The following is a 27,446-nucleotide window of genomic DNA, read 5'->3' on the forward strand; positions in this document are numbered from 1 at the left end:
GGGGGGTGGAGAGGGGAGGGGGGGGCGGTGGAGAGAGTCACTTGACAAGATGTTGCATGCACCGCATACTGCTAATGCTGCCTTGACACACACAAGCTACAAACGATAAGCAAGTTGAAGAGATAGGCTACAAACGATAGCTACAGATCAATAAACAAAATGTCATCATAAGATAAACTGGCACAGATTAATGAATAAGCCAAGTACGAGCAAAGCATGAAGAGGCACACATAATATTCAATGAGCTAAAAATTATAATTATCCATGAAGTTATCAACAATTGCAGAAGAGCGGCTCACTCGAACAATGGTCACGATCGCCCTGGTGCCCGTGTGAATACTGCTGCTGCTTGTGACATTATCACGCACCAAAGATTTTTCTAGCTTATCATGTGCCTGCAGTCAACGGCGATGCTTAGAATACAGGGCAATATCATGATAAAACTTTAGAGGATATAATGCTGGAATTTTACCAGAGATACTAGGTGGTCACACTCCTCGTCAGAAAGAAAACCTTCATATAAGAAGACCCTAACTTAAGGTAAGAATAATATAATTGTCAAGAAAGGCAAAGGAACAGCGACATGAGGCGGGATGCATTTAAAAGAACATCATACATCCCTAATATGTAGTGAGAATTCAAGCAACTTCAACATTTCAAGCATCTGGAACTAAATTTGATGGAAAGAGATGTTGGAGAGCAAGACAGGTGAGTATATATTTAATATCCAGAGGGGATAAAGACAGGAGAAATAAATAATAGTTGGATTGGGCATGAACTGACCTTGGATGCCATGAAAGTTGTTTTGCCTTTGATGGGTCAAATCCAAAAGTTAACCTCGAGGTATTTAGGTTTAGAGAAATATTGGATTTTGCCTCTTTTGTCTTCAATTCGACTCTACATGATTGCAAGGAAACAATTAAATGATCAAAAACAGATACACATTATAACTAAAAAAATAATAATAAAACAAAGAGTTCATAAGATTTATAAAGATTTTGTAACAGGTGCATAAGTCTAGCAGAAAGAGTGATCCGCCATCCCAGTCTATGAAGGAAGTATGCTGGCATATATCGAAAGAAGGATTATATAAGTGAATTATTTTCTAAAGAAGATGAATTACTTGAAGCCATCATTTTCAAGTTTTGCTGATTACGCACATTCAGAAAATTAACAGTGCTTACAAAGTAATTCGCAACGCACGCTGGTAGTGATTCGGGATACGAATTGGGTACTAAAATGGGCGCATACATGCATACATTACAGAGGACATAATCTTTGCAGCATGTCGAATTTTCCTGATCTGAATATGAGGATTAGTTACCTAACAAGCATGAAACTAAATTTTATCATGCAATCTGAACTACTTTCCACCGAAAGTCTCCATTGCTAGAGATTGAGAAATCCATCTATGCTCACAGCGCAGAGTGATGCCGCCCAATCTCTAAAGTCTAAGCTTAGATGGGATTTAATCACGCAAAAGAACGGCGAGAACTCGGCGAAGTCAATTCAAATTTACTCGCAAACTAGCGCAAATCCCAACGACTTGGGCACCTAAAATTAGCACGATATAGTAGGAGATAAAAGATGAGAACGATCGAGAGGCTAATACTTGCGAGAAGAGCATATCGATGGCGACGCCCAGAGAGCAGAGAGAAGGAGAAAGATGGGAAAGGGAGAGGCCATCGGGGTGATGAAATGGATGCTTCGTTCTCCCACCTCGTACCTTCGATTCCTACTACTACTACTGCTGCTGCTACTTTTTCTTCTTCCTATTCCGTACCCAGACGAAGAGCGGAAGATGAAGACGGAGACGAAGACGAAGACGACGAAGTAGAAGCAGAGCGCTCCAACCGCTAATGGGTTGTGTCGAGTCGCGACCTGACCCAGTAGAAGCGTGCTCGGACGAGGAATAGAGTCCTTCACAAGTGGTTAGTTGAAGTCGGCGGCGAATGCATTCCGAGATGCCGACTTTGACAAAGTCTATAGCAAATCAGATGAAAGCGGCCCAATTTAGAATTGAAGTCCGTGAACGGAAGCGAAGTTTGCCGGTTTTGTTATCTAGTTGGACTAGTTGGAACTTACTATCATTGACCGTCCCTAGCGTAAATTTCAAATTATTTGATAGTTGATACTCAGATCTCAAATTTGAATCATAATTTATTCAAATTTTTAGCTAAATTTATTTTTTAAAAAAATATAAACGAAGCTAATAACATGTTACCTTTCTCTCTCAAAAAAAAAAAAAAAAAAAAGAATTTACTATCGGGTTCAATCATCTGCGTGATCGAAATTTCAGCTGATTTTTTTTAATGATTCTACTCAAATAATTTTTCCATGAATCACGACTCAATTTAATATAAGCCGAAATCCTTGTACCAGTCCGGTCGTAAATCTTTGCATCAGAAGTATAAATTCAACCCATTTATTTGGGGTTAAGGTTTTGCGTTATTTCAACTCGATCCTCTCAAAGTTCAATAGAGAGAGAATCATCATATTCCGCTAAGGAGAAGGTTTATTATAATTACTTTTGTCTACAGAGCTGCAGCGTGATAAAAAATGTGGTAGAATTGAATTGTCACATCATTTGCTTCCGTTTTTTCTCATTTTCTATAGGTGTAGAAGACTTATGTAATTAAACATAATTAAGGGGAAAAAAAATGTGACAAAAATTTGCAAAAGCCGGATCATTCCTCATCGAACGAATCTCCGTATATACCGGCTATCTTCTTTTTTCTCAGCATCTTCTGGAAACCCCTCCCTTGAACAGGCCGAACTGATGTAGGTTCAGGTTCAGGTTCAGGTTCAAATTGGAATTCGATTTCAGGTTCATCGGCAGCCTCTCGAAGAGGTCTCGAAGGTGGTGCTACTCCACCACTCGCACTATTTAGCTCCCCACCGTCTCCAGACTTTTGTGTGCCTGTTGCGAGCAAGATAATGCGATCAATTTAAAGAGCGTAACAAATTCAGTATGTTTCTTTTCCTATGATAGCATGATTATTAATGACCAATTGTAGACATGTTAGATGTAATAACAGAGAGAGCACAACAGATATATGCCTAATTATAAAGGCAAGCAATTAACCGAAACAGTTAAATTAATAGACTATGATCTCACTCACAATGCAAGAACATTAATTAATAACAAAGTATTTAATTAAGTATCTAATTAAAGTACCACAAGATGGCATCCCCAGTCTATATTCTATACTCAATTTTAGGATCGTAAAAAAAATTAAAAAAAAAAGGGAATAATAATGCGCTATCTTCAATCGCATGGAAGACGAACGACAGTACTGCAGTAGAAAAGAAGAAGATGAGGAGTACCTGCAACTGCAGCTTCGTGAGAAAAGATGCAGCGGTCGCCGTATTCGCAGCGCCCCTTGCTCAGCCACTCGAAACAAGGCTTCCTTTGAAGCGGGGCCGGCCCTCTTATAGGAGGCCCATTACCGTGACGGTGGTGATGAAGCCGAGTGTAAGCGGCCTCTGCCTCTGTGACGTGTCGAAAAGTACAACGCTCGCCGTAAGAGCACGCGCCGTGGGATTGGAACATCCTACAGATCTTCGTAGCATTGGCCGGCTGCGGCGGCCACTGTGGGGTGGCGGTCATGGCCTGCCAGTTGGGCCGAGGTGGACGGAGCTCCGCTACGCCGTGCGCAAAGGTGCAGCGGTCGCCGTAGGGGCAGCACCCCGCGCTGAATCCCTGGCACAGCCTCGTCTTGAAGAACATCGCGCTCGTGCTCGTCCTGCCGACCGGCTGGGGATCGGTAGGAGGAGGGAACACCGGCTGGGGATCGGTAGGAGGAGGGAACAGCAGTGGTGTTGGTGTTGGTGTCGGTGTCGGTGTCTCGTCGTTCAGGGTTCTAGGTCTCTTTGAAGGCGGAACGTCGTCGTCTGTTTCTTGGTAATAGTCCATGTTTTGATCGCGAAGAAGTTACAAGGAGAGAGAGAATAAATTCGGTTGCTTATATATATATACATGCATGTGTATATATATATATATCAGAAGTATATATGAATGTATAGCATGGAATTAATTAATAGTCCTAAAAGGACTAGGATTACAAAGAATTAAATTAATTAGCGGGAAAAAAAACAAAGAAACGGGAAAATCAACATTNTAGCATGGAATTAATTAATAGTCCTAAAAGGACTAGGATTACAAAGAATTAAATTAATTAGCGGGAAAAAAAACAAAGAAACGGGAAAATCAGATTTGGTAATTTTATTTGTTAAAAATTTTTGTGTTTCTAAGATCGGTAAGTATATATCCTTATTATTTTCTAGCTTACTCCGAAGGATAATAATATTCTTATCCACGTGCATTAGCGAAAGCTTTCTCGTCTAGTAAAATATGCAAAAGAAAAAGTAAACCACATTAAAAGAACGCCTATATAGATTTAAAGGTGCAATCAAATAATGCACCAGGCATATATATATATATATATATATATATATATATATATACACACACGATAATACTTTATTGTGCTATTAATGAATAATCTTTTTAAAAATTACAGTTGGCTGGTAATTAATTTTTCAGGCTGTGCCTACATCACATGTTGCATGTGTTCGAAAATATAATTATCAGATCAACCATGCATTAATAGGAAAAAGAAAAATAATAATGCAGTTCTACCACTGCTGCATGCATGGATCATCACCTCACACGTACACTGAACAAGAAGCTATATAAGCTAGGACGCCCTTATGTGACACACACGCACAAAAATATATATATATATATATATATATATATAGAGAGAGAGAGAGAGAGAGAGAGAGAGAGAGAGAGAGAGAAACACTCTCCAAGTAGCTTCATTAATTAAGACTTATAGAAGAGCAGCATCATTACTACATGGTTATATTAATTTCTAAAGCAAGGGATTGGGATAATAGGAAGCTCTAAAAAGCATACAAAACACTAGAGAAAAAGAAGACAGTCCCCACATGGAGGAAAGGAATCCAACCGAGCTACCATGTGAAGATCACCGAGAAACAAAACAAAAAAGAGGCAAAACTAGTAATAGCTTGAGATTGGTTTCGTAACATGTCATAATATCACGTAATCGCATCTCTCTCATCAGCAATCTCACGATCCTCTTGCTCTCCGCCTTTTCAGACTTCAGTCCCTGCCATAAAATTAATGATGATAGGTCCATTAGTACATGACGAGCTACCAACTATTTTTAGGAAACAAAATAGTAATTTAAGGGATTGACGTTTAGCTTTATTGGGAAAATTGATATATAATCGATCTATGGAGAAGAATAATTAAGTAGTTAATTACCGGATTCCCGAGGTGCATTGCACCTGAAGCACTCCATCCTGCTCGCGAAGTTGTGCTCGTTGCATCCCGACCTGTGTTTATTAAGGCATTAGCACCGGCATCCAAATTATTCTAGCAAAATAACTAATTAATAAAACTATGTTTGTTTAAACTTGTAGTAGTAGTGTAATTTATTCGATAAAATACTACTAGAAACAAAAAAGAGAAAAAAGAGAAAAGATACTATAATATAACTTTATTAAGAGAGGCACTAACAATAATTTATGTACTAAAATATATATTATCTGCACCTTTTGTTTTCAATTGCAAAAAGCAGCACTTCAAACTAGAGATGAGAATTTCTTATTAGATTATCATCACAGAAGAAGTCTCGATTTTTTTTTATTCACCGGAAAGCCAATGATCACGATGATGATGCGAGTGCTTTCGAAAGAATATTTAGAAACAGCAGCAAATTGAACGCCGATTAATTATTTAATTAATTAGACACGAACGGCATCGAAACATGTATACCTGGTGCAAATCCAGTCGCCGGACTTCCACCCAGCACGCCCGCCGCCGCCGCCGCCGCCGCCGCCGCCACTGCCGCCGCCGGTGCCAAAGCCGAATCCTCGTGAGCGCGGCATGTCGGCCTCGAAGGCTCCGCCGCCGCCGCCGCCGATCGCAGAGTCTTCCTTGAAGGCATTGCACTTGAAGCAGTTCGATCGGCTGGCGAAGTTGTGGGCCCCGCACGAGCAGTACCAGTCGCCGGGCCGGACGTCAGAGCCGCCGAAGCCGAAGGAGGAGCCGCCGCGACCGCCGCCGAAGTTGGCGTAGTCGGAGCGGTCGCTGCTGTTCGACCGCGGGTCGCCGCAGCGTTGGCACACGTCGCGGCGGCTGAAGTTGAGGTACTGGCACGACCTGCAGTTCCAGTCTCCCGGTTTCCTGTTCATCTTCTCTGACCCTACAAATTAACACCCGTTCAGCCACAATTAGAGTTAGTCACAAAGGCAAGTTAAGTGAGAGGGAGGATCGATCGTATAATTTTTTTGTCTTTGTCTTGTCTTGCAATAGTATACACGTTTGCCGGAAGATTAATAAATGATTAGTATGCCGAATTAAGGCTCGAAGGGCAACTCCTAACTAATAAGACCGGTTTGCATTTGCATTAGGGTTCTTATTAAGGGCTTATTTGAAACGCTTCACAGAGTAAAATGCTACTTGAGAAGTACTGTCTGCTCGGAAAAGATTTGATGGCTTCATTCTTTGACTAGGCAGATGCTCTAGAAGACTACACCTATAGCTAATTAAGAGCGCGCAGAAGGTAGGCCATATAATATATGTATATATACACGCGCGCAGAGAGAGAGAGAGAGAGAGGTCAGGATTAATGCTTAATGATGATGATAATGAGGACGTACCCAAAGATATGTATAGGAGATATATATATATATATATATATATTATATATGCGGGGAGATCTAATCTAATTAAGGGATATATAGGGGAGAAGAGTGAGTAGGTGGGGGGAACTAAGCTGGTGATTGCGGTGGTGGTGGTGGTGGTTGAGACTTGAGAGGGGGTCGGGGAGGGCTTTTATAGTTGAGCTGGGCCGCTCAATAATTGAGAATCGATCAACAAGGGGTGTGGAGGCCCGNATTATATATGCGGGGAGATCTAATCTAATTAAGGGATATATAGGGGAGAAGAGTGAGTAGGTGGGGGGAACTAAGCTGGTGATTGCGGTGGTGGTGGTTATGGTTGAGACTTGAGAGGGGGTCGGGGAGGGCTTTTATAGTTGAGCTGGGCCGCTCAATAATTGAGAATCGATCAACAAGGGGTGTGGAGGCCCGGGGATGTTCTCTCTTTTCTTTTCCCGCTGCCACTCCTTTTCTTTGGGCAATGGAATCACAGAAAACTAAAAGAAGGAAAAGAAGAGAAAGGGCATCGGGAAGTATGCTATATATAGGAAACATCATGGAGAATTTGAACGTTGGCTTTCTCAGCAACATCTTTTGAGACTCCGATATGCATACATATATATATAATATAATATGGGACCAGCGTCAAGTACATGTGTATGCATTATTATGGTAATAATAAAATAAAGAGCGAGCGAGAGATGGGAACTAGCTTGATCTCATACTTATCCGAGTTGCATGATTCTCAACTCACCCCACACACACCTTTGCTAAAAGAATGGTAAATCTAATTATTAATTCGTGCCTAATAATGATTGCTCACTGGTTTTGAACGTGCATGGATGCCGTAATTACTTCCAATATTAATCTATACCATTAGGATATACACGCACATTAATTATATAATATGTATGTGTATGTATCAGCTGTCACACGTGTGACGAGTACTATATATGAGGAGTAATTAATCCTACCCTAATTAATCCCGGTGGGGATAGCTGCAGGCGTTAATAACTCTTAACCTAATCGGCGGTAATAATAATAATAATAATTATAAGGTGTGTGGATTTCGGGAGATCTTTGGCATCCTGCTTGCTTTTTCTTGAAGATTGACAGTGCATTATTAGATGCTGGTAATGCTAATTAAGGAAATGCATTAATTATTGGTGTGAATTAAACCATGCACCGCCCCCGAATCGATTCCAATTTCGGGGTTCTTGATCTCTTATTCTTGATCACAATCCATTTCTTTTTAGCAATCAATTATTCAAAGGATTGAAGATTCACACCTAGCTAGAAGATTGGACAAATGGCAAAAACGGTTCTCCACCCCTTCTTATTCGAGCAGTACCGTACTGTTGTGTGTTATTTCAAGGTCCACAAGGCCCAATTGAGATGGCACCAATGAAATAGTGAGTACACGTACGTTGACACGACTGATGCTGCTCCTGTGTCGACCTAGGATTGGACAAGAGGGAAACGGGGAGCACACACAAGTACGTACATTTTATCGACCGGCCAGGCCAAGTAATTAAGCATGCATGCATATATTATCACCCGCATCTGAGGAAAAGATCTACCTCTTACAATAAGTAATTAGCCATCTAAATTAATTAGGGTACGATACATCATACATGTATGTTATCTCCTTTTGTAGTGCACTTAATTATTAACAGCCACTATAGTCAGACAGAATCTAGCCGATTCTAAAGCTTATTTGCAAGTGTAGCCTCAAAAGTAACTAGCTAATACACCCCTAAATTATTGGGCTAATATCAATTAATTTCCTCGACGTACATTTGATATTAGTATACGAACTAGTTATATGAGTCCCACACGCTAACCAAACCATGCAAATGTCTAACACATGCAGGTAATAACCTAATCACCCAATTAAACATGCTAAAATTAAAATTTGCATGCATCGAAACATATACATACATAATTGAATGAGGTTAGATTTTCGGTTTTTCTCGAGACTAGCTAACTCGGTCCACCGTAGCAGAAAAGAGAGAAAGCATGTTCTGTCCCTCCTAATATTTCCAATTTATTTTGATAAACATTAATGCGCACGCATACCATTGTAAAACTAATCTCCAAGAGAAGAAAGTAAGAGAATATATACCCAAATTAGTAAAGGGATGTAAAGAAAGATGAACAGTCACTAGTGGGTTGTGAGCCTTTGTTCTCTATTAGAACTTTATCTTTTGTACCACATAGTAGAGAGAGAGAGAGAGAGAGAGAGAGAGAGAGAGAGAGAGAGAGAGAGAGACTAGTGAGGGAATTTTTGAAGAGGGAGAAAGCAATTGATGCATCAAGTGAATTGCTCTAAAGAAAGCAAGTAAAGTAGAACTGGGGAGTTTCAATAAAGAGATGCAATTTAAGTAGTCTTCGAGGATGGTTTTGACCATCTTTTCCTTTTGTTTAGATCCCTCCTTTTCCCCTTCTCCTGTTGCTCTTGTTCTTTCTTTTTCTTTTTTATTTTCCTATTAAGCAAACACCATCCTCCTGTACTTTAACCTAAACCGGCCATATGTGTATGTTCTTTTTCTAAGTGCTAGCTAGCTAGCGCTTTTGCTTTTGCTCCCTCTCTATGCGCGGGGTTTCAAAAACCGTAAGATGATGCACACATATGGCTTCGATTATTATCTCGGGCGCCGTTAAAGTGGGGGAGGGGGTTGCAGTGGTAAACTGTGAAAGGAAAGCGCGGAAATTAAAGAGATCGATGCAAGGTGGGCTGATTCGATTCGCCTCGGGAAATGCTTCCGTGCATGGCCATGAACGCACCCCGACGAGGGCGCTTGAATTGAATGACTAAAACAATATGCTTTCCCTCTTTTACACCAACCACACTCCAACTTTTACCTTTTACAGTAACTAGCTGTTGATTTACTATTAGTAAATAATACGAAACAATCGTTATTCTCTAAAAATCTCTCATGTTTGGGTTCAAAAAAAAAAATTTTGAAAGAAAGATAGCATACCATCCGCTTTATTTATCTTAACTGAAAATATATATGAATCAACTAGCATTCGAACTTGGGACTCGGGTATCAACCACCAAACCCTCTGCCATTTGCACTAGAGATGGTAGGCGAGTTCAAAATTTGTTCGACAGGACTATAACGTGAGTTTGAATTAATTAGGAGAAAATCGATCATGTTAGGAGTCTGACGTGAGTCGAATTCGATCGAAAATTTCTATTCAGATACCATGATAATTAAATAATACGGAACAATAGTTATTATCTAAAAGCTTAAATTAGTAGAAAATGATATTTTTATATTTTTATATTTAACAACTATAATGTTAATTTATTTTTAATTATCTATAGCTAGCTGGCTATATAGCTATAGTCCGGATTTGCTTTCCAATTTTTACCTGCTTCTTCGGATACTCTGGCCCGATCCCCCCGCCCCTCTGGCCACCTACTAATATATAGTGCTGTTTAATGAGTCGATCGGTACTTTCATTTTCATCGATTCGGCATGCAGGTGAATTACATCACAACTTTAAAAAAGTTAGAGCAATTAATTAATTTTCTAATCTATTGCATGATACTATAGAATTTACGAATACTTTCTCCAGTGCGCGCGGCAAGCAGTACGTACTCCTCTGCTTATCTATTTAACTGCCTTTATTCACCTCCACCGGATATTAATTACTTACGTGTGTACTAGCTACGATCTCCACACTTTTGAAAGTAGACAGAGAATAGCATCTATACTTGAGTGAAAATTGTATCATCAAGAAATTTACAGAAACCATTTGAGGCAATGTTTGGTTAGGGGATAGGGATAGGAATAGAAATATGGATAGATCCTTATCCCCTTTATACCCAAATACTAATTTTTTATTTGAGAACAATAGTTCTCGGTTACCTATAATAACCGATTATAACTATCCCCACCAACACCTTCATTTTCTATATAAAACTATCTAATATTTTTCTTATTCCATATTATCTATCCAAGCGCTATTTTTTTTATCCTGGGAACAACCCAATTTTTATCTAAATATTTTTTTTTTATCCCCATATTAGTACCTATCTCTATAATAATTAATTCTTATTTATATTCGAACCAAACGATACCTCAAAAAATTACATGCGGTAGGTTCGAAATACTGACTAAGGAAACCAACCGCTAGGTACAACCGAAATTTAACTGTCCCATCCCACCACTTTCAGGACTTGGTGTATATATATATATATATATATATATATATATATATAGCATTATTCCTACTTCACGTGTATATATATGTACATGGATGCCCCTATACAAATTAAAGACTTTGAAGGCAACCTAGCTAGCGAGGTAGATCACCTGTAACTCTGAACTGATACCACCTGGCCTATCTATTCCCCAAATAACCGAACTATGTAGATAGGTTATAGGACAATGACCCAATAAGATATATATTAGCCCGCCATTTAGTCTTACGGACCGTCTGTTTGGTTATGTTATACGTATAATACTATTTGATAAAATAAAATGTATTTTTCAAACATTATTTTTTAAAGAAAAAAAGAAAAAGAAAAAAACCTACGTTGAAACACCATAGACAACTTCCTTCAGCAGCAAAAATAAGAAGCTGCAAACTAAAAATTTTGTATTTATGGCTGGAACTTTTATTTCTGGTTCTCACAGTACAGGCGCCCCATTTATTTCATTTCGTATTATCCCCTAAGCATTCTACTCTACTAGTCATTTCTTCGTGTGAAGTCACCATCTTTCACGTATGAGCGAACAACGGTAGGTTTCGGTACATGGCTCGATCCGTTGGGACTTGAGAGCGTACTGTACTCTACGGAGAGACAATCGTAGGTTTTGGACTTCGGAGGGGATTCGTAAAGGCAATGACATAGGTGGGTGGCTGATTGGGCTGATTGGGCTGGATTGCACCCGCGTGGCACACTAGTACAGTACTTGGTCAATGACTCAATGGGCACCAGGTGAAGTCAAAACAATGATAAAAATCCCCTTCTTTTTGGCGACGCCTTCTTTTTATGCAAAAACACCGCCGACATTGGGCATCATCATCACCACCACTCCACCAGGCACCAGCTAGCTTGTGCATATCTCCCAAACCCTAATCCTAAACACCACCATCTGTGCCTGGATTTAATGCGAGTCGAGATGGGGGCGCAGCAGGGCAAAAATTGTATGGACATAGTGTCCAAATTAATATTTTTGGAAACGCTCTGGATGGACGTCACGTGGCTCGCAAGCACCCAACTCACCTTCCCTTTTTTTTCTTAAAACAATGTGATTTTTTTTTACAGAGAGAAAAAAAAGTAGAGAAAGGAAAAGGACGGTGGGATGGGCGCCTGCGAGCCACGTGGCGTCCATCCAGAGTGTCCCCAAAAATATTAATTTGGACACTATGTCCATACAATTTTTGCCCTGAGCAGCCCTCGGTTACATTACTTTGCCTCTAGACCACCAAGCACACAGAATAGCCGCGTGCTAAAAAATAAGAAGATGGTTGTGCAGATCTAGTCTGATAATTCAAAACAGTTTTGGGTGATCGTTCATTCACAATAGTTTTCTAAGGGGTTGTTGTGTAACAAGTGCATAATGGCCACTAGAACATCCATGAATTTTATCATCAACTCGATGAATTAAGATATAGCACTTTCACATTAGAACATGTTGTTCAAAAGAATCTTCTATTCTCCCATCAAATATTCTTCTTTTTTTTTTTTTTTTTTTTTAAGGATACTCAGGTTTCAATACCCATGGATTTTTTGTTTGCTCACTGGCTTCATATAATTCGGAAAACACAAGTTTTGTGGAAGCCTCTTCCTCATATCTCTCGTTAAAGAGTGCTATTATATAATGTTTCTTTAGCATATTCCCTGCTAACCCGAGTGAGTATTTAAATATCTGAGTATTTTAAATATCTGTCCTACATTCATTCATTCGTGAGGGTACTCCTTAGGGGTTAAAGACCACATCAACGGATGTTCCATCTTGCAAATATTGTGTACTTCTACTTATTTATTTCAAGATAGCTCTCTAGTGTAGCAGTAACGTCTCTTACTTGTGTCTTCAGTTTGTGTCATTCCCAGCAAAGTATATGGAAAGGTGAAAAAAATTTAAAAGTTTTGTTATTGTGAGAAGCTAAATTAGTATTATAAGCTTCACAGGCAACGGTTTATTTTGAAACTTGTATTTTAATCTGAACAAAACTAGAAATATCTTACTAACAGAACTAATTAACTAACACTTATGCCCTACAACTTGGCAAAAAAAATCCTCAGCAGAGGTTTAAGGACAGGCTTTTCTTTGCTTTAGAAAGCCCACGGAAGCCGAATTTGTCTTTGCCACCGTCTAAGATTGATATATCTTCATTTACTAGCTAGAAAAATTTCTAAAGGCAAAAGAGGTCGGCGAGAGTCAAGATCTACAAGATCATATTCTGAATAGAGCTGATTGAAATTGAAAAATGGACTAAGATGCATAACAATTAATTGATTATGTTCCAGAAAAAAAACTTAGCCGAAAATATGAATCAACTAGGATTCGAAGTTAGCATCTCGGATATCAACTACCAAATTCTTTGCCACTTGCGCTAGAGACAGTCGATTACTGAATCTGTCTTGGATACTGAGATGAACAATGCTTAGGTTTAGAACCCAAAAAGAAATTATAGCCTTACAACTTTCGCCATCTAAGGGATAAGCTTCATACGCTTTAGGTTGCGGCCATTCCACTGTTCAGATTGTCCTCCTAGTTAAGCATGATCTGGTCCAATACTTGCATAGCTACTTAGCAGTCTAAGGGCCCGTTTGGCCCGTGTCTCAGACCGGCATGAGGCCCGCTGCATGTGGGCTGTTTTTGGCCCACAGTGCGCAAAAAGAGGCTAGGCCCTACATTCGGCTATGTTAGAAATAGTCTTAGATGCCTGAAATACCAACGTATTTTACGTACTTTTAAGTATTTTATACCTATTATTATTATTATTATTATTATTATTATTATTATTATTTTTATTTTTTGTCCCCTCCTGGTGCGGACAATTTTTGGGTCGCTTGGACAATTACGATAACTCTCTCGCTGCTCTACAATTCAACTCATAATAGTACACAAGACTCATCAAAAGATTGTAAAAGAGAAAATTGATTTGTTGTTACATAATATTAATCAACAATTCTCGTCTTCGAGAAAAAGCAAAATTCAGTCGCCCTTTCTTTGGAAATTCAGATGCAAATCACACAGAAAGAGAAGATGAAAAAGAGAGAGGGAGACTAAAGCATAAAAATTCTGCGGATTCGTACCTGGTCCGTAAGGAGCCACGCTATTACTGATCCAATTCCATCATCGGAGGGCGGAAGCCGAAGGGGAAGGGGAAGGGGCGAGGAGCGGAGGAGGGGATGATGGGCTGGGCCAGACTCTATCAGAAGTCAGGGACGCACATTTCAGATCGGAATTTATAACGTTGGGGAGGTAATGGGGCCCATCACATCCGGATTAGTTCAGAGAAAAATGGACACCTTCGTCCTGCTCATTACACGTGGGCCTACTGGCCCCACTCCATTGGTCCACGTGTGTGATGGCAGGTACGAGAGGGCCAGCGGTTGCCGCGAACGGCCGGCACAAGAAGCTCGTGTGATGGCGGTGCGCACATGTCCGCCCTCTTTTTTCGTTTTTTTGAGTGTTAAGACTTTTTGAGTTTTGACCACCACCACCGCTCAAATTCGCCTATTTTCACAGCCGAAATTTCCTGCCTGCCTGCCTGCCTGCCTGCCCAACAGCGGTTGAAGCAAATTGTAGCTGTCACGCAAAGCTATTGTTCCACGTGCACGAAAATCCCCATTGGCTGAACTTTCCAATTGAATCTCAGCCAAACTAGCCGCGTCAACCAGCCGAACACCACCAGCGAGCTAAAAGCTCCCTTATAAAATAATTCGAATACGAGCTGACTTATTAAAATATCGAGTTTGAAAAATTTAACCCGATGTTCGACTTGATATGATTCACCAATAAGTTAAAAAAATTAATAAAGATATTATATAAAATAAATTTATAAAATCTTCTTCATTAATTGGTTGGAACTCTACATATAAATAAATATTTTTATAATTGAGTTGACCTTTATATTTAGTTTGAACTAAAAATTAAATAATAAATATCGATATTATATATAATAATTTATTCATATGGATAAATAGAAAATATATAAATTATATAGATATAAAAATATATGCATTCATGCCGTTATCGAGCCGAATACGAGCGAACTAACCCAGCTTGTGTTCGACTCCGTTTATTAACCAAGCTAAAAAATTCAACTCGTATTCAGCTCGTAAACGAGCTATTCGATCTCGAGCTCATTTCCAGCTGCGCGAACAACGAGCTAGATTGCCAACTCTAAACCAAACAAGAGAACAAAAAAAAACAAATTCCATCAAATATGATGATCATCTCAACTCTTCTCATCCGCTGCCTCCGGGCAGGAAATTCTAAACCCCTCCAGCATTCCAGTCATTCAACAACTGTCTACAAAGTTTGAAACTAACCTGCTACCACACCAATTAAGTCTTAATTCTTAACGGGCAGGCAACCGGAAATGCGAAATGAAAACATTACCTGCCAACCTTTTACGCAGTCACCAGACGCTGTAATAGATATTTCCCACAACAGGGGCGGCATGGAATTTGCTACCTCGTTCTTGTCATTACCTACTTTTAGTGCAAGGAAAGAAATAATAATAACAAAGAAAAGATAAACAAAAAACACATTGATGAACCACTGAAAAAGTAGAGAAATTACTCCATGGATCAGACAATCTAAAGAACAACACGTAATCCCTAAAGAAAAAAAGCTCTCAAAAAAAAAGGCTCTCATGTTGTATTATTACCTGAAATCATAGCAATTGAGTTTGACTATAATTGAAATCTGAAAGATCACAGACAACAACACTGACCATAGCACTGTCAGAAGCAGCATACTGTAATCCCGAGCTGCACAGATCAAGACATTAGAATGCTCTTCCCTTTTAAGCTGTTAAATTTGAACAATCTCTAGGAGAAACTTATTCAGACCAAACATAATTTCGACAGGATCAACCAAAAAGGTTAGACCATGCATATATGGTCAGGCCTGGTTCATGATTGAACTGAATATGCAGAGCACTTTTCAACATGCCACGTGGAAGCTTTAGATTTCCACAACCAAGGAACCAAATCTAGGCAAAAGAGAATGGCCCACCCATCCTTCAGATTGCCCGCGGAAGCCCTTACCAAGGTACGCAAAAGCTCTAGAGGTACATGGTTCTCCCTGACGACCACGAACGCAATAAAGAACAAAACAAGTAAACAGTAAATCCTTAGTGGTTATCAAGTAATATTTCATTTCTGATCCAACTTGATTATTGTTTATTAGACAGAGACGACGAGAAACATCAGTTGATAAGGATAAAACAGTCACCTCATTGGTCATCTAACAAGAGGGAGGTGCATGATAAAAGCGAAGACAGCTCTTCTTCTGTTGCTGACCCAAAACCCTGCCATCTTATTCTTCCCACTCTATCAACGAGGAAAATATACCTGGAGGGGGGGGGAGAAAAAAAAATCAAATGCTGTCCTGTTTCAGTAAGAGCTTCCTCTCTGTGAAGAAAAATGTCCAAATCATCGAAACAGAAAAAGAAGAAAAGATTACCCTGTTAGAAGATTTAATATTTGGAGTTTTTTCCTGAAGTCATAGTTGTCTCCAAATGCATAAACAATCTGTCTCTGCGGATTACTTGATTTCTTCATTATCTTTAGGAATAAGTGCTTTACTGGACCCAATGACAATAACCAAGAATCTATAAATGAAACCTGAAAAACAACAGCTTTTCTCATAGTCAGCTAACCCGGGATGTTTAGAAGACTGATATTCTTCACTAACAAGGCAGTAAAAGTGAATGTAAATAATTTTCTAGACAGATAGCACGAACAAGTCGCATAGAGCTGTAAACGGCATCAGCAGGACAGCAACCTCGGTGAAGTGCTTACACCGTGCCATATGTCGAACAAAGTCAGAACAGTTTAGTCTGACATTAGATACCAAAAGATAAGTTGGAAATGCCGACTGCCTAACAGCTGATTGTTAGAAGAATATTTAGAAGGTCTAAAATTAAGCATCTATTCTTCGATGCATATGGTAGGTTCAGAACAAATATGATTGCAAGTGATAAATCACATGCTATATAGTGGTCTTTGCATAGAAAACATCAAGCAAATTTGGACAGCTGAAAATTGAATCAACATAAGCTCTCCAGATGTTGAGCCATTTTCCAGGCAGAAGCTCCTCCACTGATATATGCTAGTTGGATATACAATTTTCTAACATAAAAACCTTAGACCAGAATTATGCTATTGCATGTTAAGCTGTAGAATACAAGCATGCACAAGCAAAATAGAAATGTAAGTTTTACAGCACAGCGATGGATTGTTCTTCAGAGACAAAAGAGAGGAGGATCGGTAGGTTGTCAATTTGTCATGTCAGAAGGTAGATTTTGAGACGTTAAGAGACTATTGCATATATTGCATGTTCAACATACAAACAACATGGGTACATTCACCAAACTCCTCTTCTTTCGGATTACCTCATATATTTGGATTTTCCCAGAAGCACTAAAAGCATCCACGAAAGGAAGACTCCATGACTCCGCCATCCTCTGGTAGGGCAAAACAGGTCTGTATTTAGTCAAACTGAAAATTCAACTTATTCATAATTAGTTTTTATTAAATGACATTCTGAGTAATAAGCAACAAACCATGAAGAAGGAAAAGCCAGGAATCTTAAAACTTAGATTATTACCAAATTGACCACATTTTGTTTATCAAATACGTGGAAGGAAAACAAATTACATTGCTTGAAGTTATGGTGATGTTTGTACAAATATGCCAAACAGAGTGTGACGATGTTATCAAACAACAGTGATAAGGGATATGGTAACCAAATGTATCCAGCGTGGTTCACTCTAACATTAGCATGGCAGGTTCATTTGATTTTAGGCAGATGACTGACAACAATTGTTGGGGTGTCTCAATCTGTAGCCGAATTCATTTTCTAATTGAATGAAGCGGTAACATGCTACCTTTTCTCAAAAAAAAAAAAAAAAAAAAAAAAATTCTTGCAAGAACATATCAGATATCACAAAATATATACTATAGTAAGACACAATAACAACGCCAAATCAGACCCTACCCCAACATGGACCTTATTGGTAGGCTCCAACCATTAGTGCATGTTATGGAGTTTAGGCTTCACTTGCAGCAAGAAAGTTGGGCTTGCATACATTCAGACACCAATATGTTTGGCATGGATTTTTAGATAGCTTATCTACTCGAGAAGAAGCCAGGAGTTTGGGTTGTAGCAATGTTGGGAAACCAAAATGATATTCTAGACTTGAAAAGCGAAAAAAAAAAAAAAAAAAAACTCAAATTAGCTTCGAGCTGCGGTTAGAAGTTGCTAAAGTGATTCATTGCTCCTTTATTGCTCATTAGCCGCTCATTGTCAAGGGTTTCTCACGTTGTTTGACGGTTGACTCTAAATTAACAGAATTAACATGCGAGAGAAATGATGAACAAAGGAAACATGAAAATGCAGGATGGGAAGAAACTCATACCTGTGAGCTTGCCCGAAAGGAAAGGCACAGCAATGATGCCAGAGGAATAGGCATTTCACTTGTATCAGTTTGTTTTTCTCCAGAACTAGCGGGTAGTTTTAATTTTCTGCCATCTGGGACACTTACTTCCAGATTGGGAAAATTAACAGCTGCAGCAGCTGGGATTATAGTTTTATTTGCCAAGGCAATCTGCAGCAAATATATAAACCTGATCAAGAACTAGTACGGCCAAAGTTCTAAAAGTGGAAGATGGTTTGCACACCGCCGACGCTGACGATTATTATCAGAGAATTCTTATAATACGTAATAGAACCATTCAAAGATCTAAAAGACGGACATTATTAACAATCTGATTCTATCCTTGCCAGCTTCAAGTTTCCTATGGCTCTATGACCTACTTGTTAATATCACAAACACATAATCTCTAACTCGAGAACCTCAGAGAAGCAACAACAACATCAAAAAAGCACTGGTATATCTAATGCATAGCCCGTTGCTGCGTTGGAGGAAATAAGCTCAAATCATCTCTATCCTCTTTGCACTGAGTTCCTTACCGGCAAGCACTGGTATATCTCCACAGCCTAACAGAGTAGCAGATAAGATATATATAACAGTAAAAACCTCACCTTGCCGCCATTTTGACGGATCTCTGATATGTCGGCAAAGTATCCTCTGCTTAATTCATCTGACCTGCGATAGAACATTCTTCGAATACTTAGTATCAGTCCTCCAAACATAAAAATCAAGCTTCACCTGGTGTTTAAGGCGAAGAGTCGCGGCGGGGCAAGCTAATGTACAATAACGCAAATGCAAGATCAGGAAGAAAGGCGCTGAACAATACGATCAATTTAACGCATGATAGCAGCTAGAACAAATAGTAAAACCTTAAAGCGAATTGCACGTGAAGGAACAGCAATAGATGGAAAGAGATCATACAGCCTAGTCTTCTCCTTCTCGATGGCTTCCCTGCTGCCCATCTAACATTAATTAAAAGAAAAGAATTGATCAAGCTTTAAACGGAAACTAACATGTTTTTAGAGAGACCAATTTGCTCTTTTAAAAAGAAAATAAAAATAGAAGAGCGCGGAAGAGACAGGGAGAGGGGGACCTTGTGGAGATCGAGGAAGCTCCGAGCGAGCGCAAGAGCATGGGGATGGGGATGGGGATGGAGAGCCCTCCCGCCGCTGAAAACGGGATCGAGGAGCTTCCTCTCCCGCGATCGGAACGGCGGAGCATCTGCGAGACTGGAAGAAGAGCGGAGCGCCAACCGCCGTAGCATCGTCGCCGGAGCCTGCGCCGCAGCACAAATACAAGGCAACAAGACGAGCACGAGCACGAGCACGAGCACGAGCCAGAGAACACCGCCCCATTGCGAAATATGTTGTCCTTGGGCTACAGGGCCTTTCAGCGACTGGATCCTACTGGGCCCAATTACTCTTTTAGTTTAAAGTGTGGGCCATATTTGCAGGCCCCTGGGCCCTGGCGAGTCTCTCTCCTTTCCTTTGTGGTGTCGTGGCTGCGCGCGGCTGCTTGCCTTTTCGCGTCCTTCGGTGCCGGGGCGATCGCGCGATCGCCGCGATACATCCTCTCCTCCGTAGTCCGCTCATTTCATCGAGAGAGGTATGCATGTTGATTATATTCTAGGGTTTTCTACTTCTAAGCGCACCCGCTAACTAATTTTGTACCGCGCTCTTTCCATTTCCGTGAGCCCCAAAACCTAATGTATCGTTGATCGTCATCTCTTACATATGCCTGCAGAAAGGTTTCTGCCCCGTCCCAACCATCGTCCTAGGACTGGAGAAGTAATTTTTTGGTTTATTCAAATTGTGTGTTATCATTTTTTTTAACTAATCACTAAACACATCGACTGCCCGCTAAAGTGCTCTCTTATCGACATCGTGTTAACTCTTTTTGCTGCTTATGTACACGATTTTATTTTATTTTTTTCTGCTTACAGGTTGAGATTAGATTTGGTCTATAAGCGGAAGGTTGGAACCTGAGATTATCCGTCTCAGAAAATTGATATGGCTAGACTACTATCAAATATCGTTCTCAAGAGTCTCACCGGCTCATCTTGTTCGTCCACTTCAATGGTAATTGCTTCCACTCTTGTGTCCTTTTTTTTTTTTTTTTTTTTTTTTTTTTTTTNTTTTTTTTTTTGTTGCGGATTTTTCACCTTTTCTGTTTGTAAGCGTATATTCAATCCATGTTATACTAAATTATGCAAACAAAAAAAAAAAAAAACTATGTAAACGTGTTGCCTCTTAGTGCTTTATGCTTATTAAATGGAAAAAAAAAAGAAGCAAAAACTAATTTTCATCTTCTACCATGATTATGGACCTTACACGTAATTTGTTATATGTAAAGGTCACATGCGGATCGGCCATTCATCAAAGCATTAGATGCTCAACTAGGCTAAGCGGTGATTCTGATGCACAAGGAGATTCGAATCCCGCTAACAAAAGTTCTGGCATCTCTTTGCAGGATATCGTACGCCGGGTACTTCTGCCTTCTTTGAAAGTTCTTAAACCATGTAGAAAGTTAAACAGAGATGCAACATCTAAATTTGGATCCTTTAGCCTAAATTTCTTCACATCCCTTCATTTTGGTTGCTTGATAATGATCAGCATAGCTTACTCTTTTAGGATGTTAAGGAAAATCCAGTCTTCATTTATATGAAAGGTCTTCCGGATGCTCCTCGATGTGGATTCAGTGCATTGGCAGTCAAAGTTATGCAGCAATACAGTAAGCCTCTATGAGCTAACTATACTTCCTCAGTTATTAAGTCGACATTATTCTGCAAATTAGAGCTGCCCCAAAAGATTCGCAATATATGTCCGAGTATCTGTCCATAATATTTTTGTACATGGCTGTTGCAGGTGTGCCTATTCGTGCAAGAGATATTTTAGGAGATCCCAAGCTTAAAGAGAGTGTGAAAGCCTTTACGTAAGTGACCAACTTTTATGCCTCCAAATAAACTGGTTTTCTTTATGTGAATAATAGCCTGCTTTTTTTTTCATTTTATATATGTGATACGTTTCTAGTTAATAGTTTGTATGTAGTTTGAGGAACAAGATTGTAGGTCCAAAGTGATAGGGTTTTGAATCTTAGAGTTCCAGTAGTCTCTCAAATCATGCTAAAGATTTTGAGATGTCACTTTATGGTTGTACCTTTACCTCTGTAGCCTGATACAGCAACAGCAAGTTAGGTTTCACAAATATTTATCAAGGGAAAATTTCTAAACTAAGCTCCTTTTGTTGGTAGCAACTGGCCTACATTTCCGCAAATATTTATCAAGGGAGAATTTGTTGGTGGATCTGATATTATCCTCAGTATGCACCAGGTAAAAGAGCTGATTTCGTAGATATTATTTTGACAACCTTGCGTTATTCATCTTATCTAACTAATATCATCATTTTCTACAGAAGGGCGAGCTCAAGAACTTGCTCGCAGACATAACGCGTGATGACAACCAGGGTGGTGCATAAAGAGACATTATCGACCTTGGTATACAATTTGATTTCTGTGCACGAGATTTGCATTGAAAAAAAGAAAAAGAAAAAGATGAGACGAGTAAATTTATTGGTATTCATGATTTTATCTGGTGATAGATATTGTTGGCTGCCCCTGGGGGTTTTGCCTCAAGTATCCTACCTCCGGAGCTCGAGCATTTTCCAGAGATATTAAGGTGTGTTGCCGTTACAATGGAAGGAAAGCTTTCTTTCTTGTAGTACTTGGAAACAACTAGGCAACCAGAGTGTTGCAAGGGGAAATAAATATGGATGTGTCTTATTTGTCTGATGTTTTATGTGTTGATACCTGGGACCGTATGCGTGATCAATGAGAAGACTTTAGTGAGTGCAGGGTCACTAGTAGAGTTTATTATGCTTGGTTGTTGTTCCTTGTTTCAATGTATTCTTAACATCTTTGGAAAACCAGTTTGTGAGAAAGATGCTAGTCTTTGTGGTGATCATCTGTTTTACCTGAACAGATTCTCCCCTCATGTCAAGAGGCTTACAATATCATTGCTTGAGATGTTGAGAAAAGATTTTCTTCTTTTTTTTTTTGTGTTTGAATCTCTGTTTATTGATAGTTAGTAATGATGGGACAGTACAGGTGAATCAGCAAGCCCATTGCAGAGTTTAATCCTGAAAAACTAAGCGTATGACATTCGGATTACTGGTAACAATTTGCCTAAGATATCATCTATACTTGACTAAAATCTTGTCTTTGCTTTATGTATTCAGATCCTGGCTCGTATAAAGTAGCAATTTTTTTTTTTTTTTTGAGAACAAGCTACTTCATTTATTAAGTGAAATAAACTAAGCTTACAAAATGGAAGCAGCTAAGGCTTCGAGAGAAGGGAAAAAAGGCGGCCCACAAAGGAAGAAAAGGATAAAGTAAAAGAAAAGGCACGAAAAATAAATCAAGACAATAAACGAAAGATGTTGGCAGTCTCAGGTCAGCAGCAGTTTGTGATTAGCAGAAATTACTCCAGTTGCTTAGATAAAGTTTCACGCGAGCCAGCGAGTCTGAAGGATTGGGGGTTCTCGATTGAAAGATGAAGTTGTTTCTCTCGATCCAGATTACCCACCATATAGCTGACAGTAAGGACAATCCCTTTTTCCTTTTCTCCGCCTATGCTAGATTGAAAGTCCTTGTCCAAAGTTCTCGTGCATCGTCTAGGGGATGGCGAAGTACTTCCGCACCTTCCGTGCGTAGTAGCAGATATTTGACATATACGCAGTTACAAAAGAGATGATCCCTAGTTTCAAGGACGTTGGTACAGAAACTACAAGCTTGCTCCTCGAGCCATCCTCGGATACAGTCTACCGGCTGTGAGAAGTCTATTTCGAAGCAGTAACCAGATGAAGACTTTAATTTTAGTAGGAATACTCACTTTACATATAAATTGGCTCATCGGGTCTCTTCGTCCAGCATCTGTAAGGAAGGAGTATAATGATTTGACAGTAAATTGTTGATTGGAAGTCCATCGCCAGTTGACCGTATCCGAAATGTTAATAGGGCTAGAAGGCTGTAGTAGGTCCTTTAAATTCGACAGTTGACGGCGTCTAATGGGTAAGCGGGACGCCGCGAAGCCTCGACAAATGTAGCGCCATCTCCAGCCTTTCGGGTACCAACACTGGGACCCAGTAGCCTCCTTGTTCAGAGGGTTGTCGAAAATATCTAGGAACTGTGTGCGAAGAGAGGTCTCTCCAATCCAAATATCTGTCCAAAGCCTGATACCATTGCCGTTTCCTAGCGTGTAGGTCACTCCGCATTTGAACACATCCCAGCACTGAATCACGCCTGTCCACCACTGCGAGTAGGGCATGAAGGCTCAACCCTCGTGGAGCAGCTTCCTCCTGCTATAGTAAAGAGTTCTGACCATCTTGTTCCAGAGTAAGTTTGGTTCGGTGAAAAAACGCCACCTCCATTTAGTTATGAGGGCTACATTCATCGATTCCATGTCCTCGCCTCCTAACCCTCCCTCTGCAATTTTTTAACAGTAGAGAGCGAAAGAAGGCATAGTTTTCAAACAAAGGTTCTCCAACAGTACCTTTTCAGAAACTTGTTCGGTCATTACATATGCATTAAGATACAAATCACAGCGCAAAGTTCTCACACCTAAACGCCCAGAGCAGAATCATTAATGTTCTGTAACAAGATGCAACCAAGCTTTCCCATTTCTAGAAAGGGGAAACGATCCAAATTGATGAAATAATACTAGTAGAATCCCAAACCCACAAATACCATTAACCATGAGTTTATTGATTGCGTACACCCAAGTGATAATTTTTGTTGGTACTTTTACCATCTATATTAAAAACTTCCCAATTTAAGACTCAGCCATCAATTCCCAGTTGAGCAGTAAGCCATTTGCACACTTCATCCATCTCCTCAGGAACTGTGTAGTGTCCCATCCTGCATTAATTTAAGTACATTAGCTTCACAGAGACTGTTCGGCAGCAGAATTAGAAAAACTAGGCAAGAATATAACATCACCTATTGTATGATTTGAAGGTCAAATTTTGAAATCCGCTTGATTTCATTACTTCAGCAGATTTCTCCCCGTGTTTGTAGAGTACTACATCATCCGCTGTAAAATTTGAAGTATGATGGCATGATAAGTTACTATGATGCTCCAGTATGACAAAGTAGGCAAAATATTTTGACAAATACAAGAAAATCTAAAACAGTTGCAAATTGTTAACAACTTGATCCACCCATTTTTTCCTTCCTAATGTTCATAATCAATATTCACGATTAAGTTCTTTCATGTTTCTTTGAAATTCACATATCCATAGTATATATAGATGACAGTGTTTACAATGTTCTTGCTACTCTATCATCATAAAACACTTTCTCCAGCAATGCTAGAGCATGACTTGATTAAAATGCTTTATAGAACCGTCAGTCCCATATATAATCAATAAATGTGTGATAGTGTAGAAGAACTAACAAATACTACAGTTAGGAAAACTAAAAGTAGTAGTTAAGTAGAGTGCCTTTCAGCTTTCAAAAAATAGTGCGCCTTAAAAGCATTCTCTTACACACAGTAGCTGTCTACTGTCCTTCCATGCTTTAGTATTGATACATCATCATACATATGTTCATTTATTCATGAACAACCTACTTTCTGATGTTTAAATATAGTTGGTTGGGTATTGTAACATGGAATTACAAGAAAAGGTTTTTTTTTAGGAAACAAGAATTAGATTCTTCTGATTGCTTGATGGGATCATGATAGTGCGTCTTCTACACCCTCTCTGAATTTAGTGATAAAAACCTACTAAACACTTGTTACTAGTACAAATTGGATGACAAACAACATAGGATTAAGATTACAAGTTCAAGATAAGTACCTTTTCCATGGCAAAGCAAAATTGGCAAGGAGGAAGCCCTTCTTGCAGCCTCTTGGGAGCTTTCCAACTTACTCTTCAAGCTCCTAAAGAGATAATAATGCGATAGCAAGGGGTAGGTTCAGTAAATAGATCGGTCGTGATAATAGGAAGAATTCATAGCTCAACATGATAGGACAAACCCGGCATCTGGGAGCCAACCACTCAGACCAACAACCGCGCTTAGATTAAGAGGATACGGATTGCCATTTCCATATTTTCCGAGAGCAAAACAAGTTGCTGAATGCAAGGCAGTAGCAGCACCCATGCTAAAGCCCCCAATAGCAAGTTTTACTGCAAAAATCAATCAGAGACAGTGAAAAGTTATCAATCCAAATGCAGAGAAGCATGCAACAAATACCCATTTATGAAACTCAAAAGTACTTGATGTAGGTAATATATTTAGAGTGAAAAATCACATATTAAAGAGCATACATCAAAATTTAATTTAAACATGCCAAGTAGGGTTTCCACAGTCCATCTATTTAATAGCCGGAAAGCTCGATAAGGGTAAAGAGGAGTGCTTAAGAAAATAAGAGAAGTGCTTTCACTGAGAAATTAAGTATAGATGCTCCTTTGATGTATAGCTTGCTAATTATTTGCATTTTGTGTCGGTAATAAAGAACACCAAAAGAGAAGTCACTACCGAAAGGATACAAACGGAAGGAACTTATCCATGCAATTTCATAAGAAAGTATATATATTTCTGAGAACATACTATCAGCAGGTTCTGTTGATAAGAGATTTGCTACATGTGCAGCTGAAGCATCCATTCCCTCAGCATCGGGAGGACCATCTTCTGAAAGATCTCCGACATCAAACCCTAAAAAGCAGACAAGAAGTAAGGGGGGAAATATGGGACAAAAGGTACAGAGGGGGAAAAAAAGAAATTCCCAATTTGGAGCTTGGAAAAAAATCCGAAATGAATTACATTTCAAATGAGAAGTGGAAAGTGTAAGAATCAAAAAAGAAATTGGAAAACCCAGGAAATCGACGAATGCTATGTAATCCTAGTGAAACTTACATGCAGTAGCAGGGAAGCCGCCGAAAACTGTTACAGGCCGTGTAGGGGCAGTTGGGCAAATCCATTTAATCTGCACAAGATACCTTGAGATATAAATGTTCCATCATGAAAATAAAGAATGGCAAGGCAAACTACCCAAAGATGGCAGAATACAGAGCACAACAAAGAGATTAAAAGCTACAAATGCCACTGCATTTTCACGAGTCCCAGTCTTACATTTGGAAGAGGAAGAGTTTCCAAGAGTTGAGACCAGCTGCAAACGTCAAGAGAATCGAGCAGATAAGGAATGTATCAGTACGCGACTCTTTCATAATCAGCAAACAAGATTTACAATGTTGACTATCGTGACATGAAGTATCCAGCTACAGATCACTACTACCAAGTACCAACATAAAAATAAGCAGCCAACAGGCGACGAGTGTTAAATTGGTAATTACCCTGCTCCAGTATCACCCAGGCCATGAAGCCACACTACCGTAGCCAGGTGCCTCCCTTTGGGTCTCACCACTTGGGTCCTCCCATACTCAAAAGCCCTTGTACCTGTTCTAGAACCTGCATTAACCTCTTCAATGGGCTTCTCAACAAACATTTATATCATTCAAACTAATCAAAGTGGGGAGTAGGAAAAAAAAAAAAAAGGCAACTTTGATCCTTAATGCAGGGGAAGGGATTCAGAACCAAACCAGAACCGATTGAGCTGCTCCCGTAGCTCATCGCAAGTACCCGAAGAGCAGCGCTCGAAACAGCACCACCCCTTGCAATGATTCTAACCAGATTTAGATTTCACTGCAACAAAAGAAGATCTCAGCTTAACCCCTCTATCATGAATTGTGAAAAACCAAGCAAAGCCAAAACCCAAGCCTCCAAATTGCCATCAAAAAGTGGAAAAGGCCAAAATAAAAGAAGAGGTTAAGAAGGAAAAAGGGGGAAAGAGGAGATGAAAAGAGGGTTTTTTTTTTTCTTTAGATTTGGAGAGTACGAACCTCGTTGGAGATGATTCGAGGAGCGAAAGCAGCAAAAGGGGACGATCTTTTGCTGGTGGTGGTGTGCGTGGGGAACGTTGATTTGGTTCTTCAAATGGGGAAGGGAGTAGGGAGATCTCTTTACTGGGAAACAGAACAAGAGCGGTCCATAGGAAATCACGTCCCTTCACGCGATGCTTCCGTTTTTTCACTTTTTTTTTTTTAATATATTTTTAATTT

General features: G+C 39.6%; 6 protein-coding genes across 13 annotated transcripts in view; 1 reads left to right on the forward strand and 5 right to left on the reverse strand.

Annotated features, from left to right (window-relative positions):
• Positions 1-1,926, reverse strand: part of LOC109716588 (probable prolyl 4-hydroxylase 6) — a gene marked incomplete at its 5' end in the record, with an annotated part of 3,624 nt that extends 1,698 nt beyond the window's left edge. Inside the window, 4 exons of the mRNA XM_020242119.1 lie at positions 300-395; positions 473-530; positions 784-897; positions 1,727-1,926. Coding sequence (XP_020097708.1) covers positions 300-395; positions 473-530; positions 784-897; positions 1,727-1,926 — 468 coding nt within the window. The remainder of the gene's footprint in view (positions 1-299; positions 396-472; positions 531-783; positions 898-1,726) is intronic.
• On the reverse strand, positions 2,539-3,937 carry LOC109716766 (zinc finger CCCH domain-containing protein 39-like). The gene is made up of 2 exons (XM_020242321.1): positions 3,328-3,937; positions 2,539-2,920 (listed from the first exon to the last, which is right to left on the reverse strand). Exons 1-2 carry the CDS (start codon positions 3,914-3,916, stop codon positions 2,688-2,690), a joined length of 822 nt encoding a protein of 273 aa, XP_020097910.1. The 5' UTR covers positions 3,917-3,937; the 3' UTR covers positions 2,539-2,687.
• Positions 4,790-14,703, reverse strand: LOC109716584 (TATA-binding protein-associated factor 2N-like). The gene is made up of 4 exons (XM_020242114.1): positions 13,979-14,703; positions 5,807-6,236; positions 5,294-5,364; positions 4,790-5,135 (listed from the first exon to the last, which is right to left on the reverse strand). The coding sequence occupies exons 2-4, from the start codon at positions 6,223-6,225 to the stop codon at positions 5,122-5,124; spliced, it is 504 nt and encodes a 167-aa protein (XP_020097703.1). The 5' UTR covers positions 6,226-6,236; positions 13,979-14,703; the 3' UTR covers positions 4,790-5,121.
• LOC109716580 (mitochondrial ATPase complex subunit ATP10) lies at positions 15,104-19,762 on the reverse strand. 5 transcript variants are annotated; one of them, XR_002217975.1, is made up of 10 exons: positions 19,427-19,655; positions 19,203-19,295; positions 18,945-19,008; positions 18,319-18,507; positions 17,293-17,364; positions 16,362-16,522; positions 16,131-16,249; positions 15,562-15,980; positions 15,299-15,382; positions 15,104-15,220 (listed from the first exon to the last, which is right to left on the reverse strand). XR_002217975.1 is itself a non-coding variant. In XM_020242106.1 (8 exons), exons 1-7 carry the CDS (start codon positions 19,552-19,554, stop codon positions 16,132-16,134), a joined length of 825 nt encoding a protein of 274 aa, XP_020097695.1. In that variant the 5' UTR covers positions 19,555-19,655; the 3' UTR covers positions 15,527-15,980; position 16,131. The 5 variants fall into 5 exon arrangements, 3 of the variants coding, with proteins under 3 accessions (XP_020097695.1, XP_020097696.1, XP_020097697.1); XR_002217974.1 differs by having other exon boundaries at positions 15,291-15,382; XM_020242106.1 differs by lacking the exons at positions 15,104-15,220; positions 15,299-15,382 and having other exon boundaries at positions 15,527-15,980.
• LOC109716582 (monothiol glutaredoxin-S4, mitochondrial-like) lies at positions 19,800-22,343 on the forward strand. 4 transcript variants are annotated; one of them, XM_020242112.1, is made up of 8 exons: positions 19,800-19,938; positions 20,276-20,411; positions 20,686-20,817; positions 20,964-21,063; positions 21,198-21,264; positions 21,583-21,661; positions 21,744-21,825; positions 21,930-22,321. In XM_020242112.1, the coding sequence occupies exons 2-7, from the start codon at positions 20,343-20,345 to the stop codon at positions 21,804-21,806; spliced, it is 510 nt and encodes a 169-aa protein (XP_020097701.1). In that variant the 5' UTR covers positions 19,800-19,938; positions 20,276-20,342; the 3' UTR covers positions 21,807-21,825; positions 21,930-22,321. The 4 variants fall into 4 exon arrangements, with proteins under 4 accessions (XP_020097701.1, XP_020097699.1, XP_020097700.1 ...); XM_020242111.1 differs by adding an exon at positions 20,077-20,120 and having other exon boundaries at positions 19,829-19,938; positions 21,744-22,343; XM_020242113.1 differs by adding an exon at positions 20,081-20,120 and having other exon boundaries at positions 19,833-19,938; positions 21,744-22,343.
• Positions 23,851-27,446, reverse strand: LOC109716581 (acyl-protein thioesterase 2-like). The gene is made up of 10 exons (XM_020242109.1): positions 27,228-27,446; positions 26,928-27,030; positions 26,682-26,796; positions 26,461-26,497; positions 26,245-26,314; positions 25,939-26,043; positions 25,364-25,514; positions 25,185-25,267; positions 24,325-24,418; positions 23,851-24,243 (listed from the first exon to the last, which is right to left on the reverse strand). Exons 2-10 carry the CDS (start codon positions 26,956-26,958, stop codon positions 24,165-24,167), a joined length of 765 nt encoding a protein of 254 aa, XP_020097698.1. The 5' UTR covers positions 26,959-27,030; positions 27,228-27,446; the 3' UTR covers positions 23,851-24,164.

This window comes from Ananas comosus, linkage group 10 (assembly GCF_001540865.1).
Source record: "Ananas comosus cultivar F153 linkage group 10, ASM154086v1, whole genome shotgun sequence".
In the NCBI taxonomy this organism is placed as follows: domain Eukaryota; kingdom Viridiplantae; phylum Streptophyta; class Magnoliopsida; order Poales; family Bromeliaceae; genus Ananas; species Ananas comosus.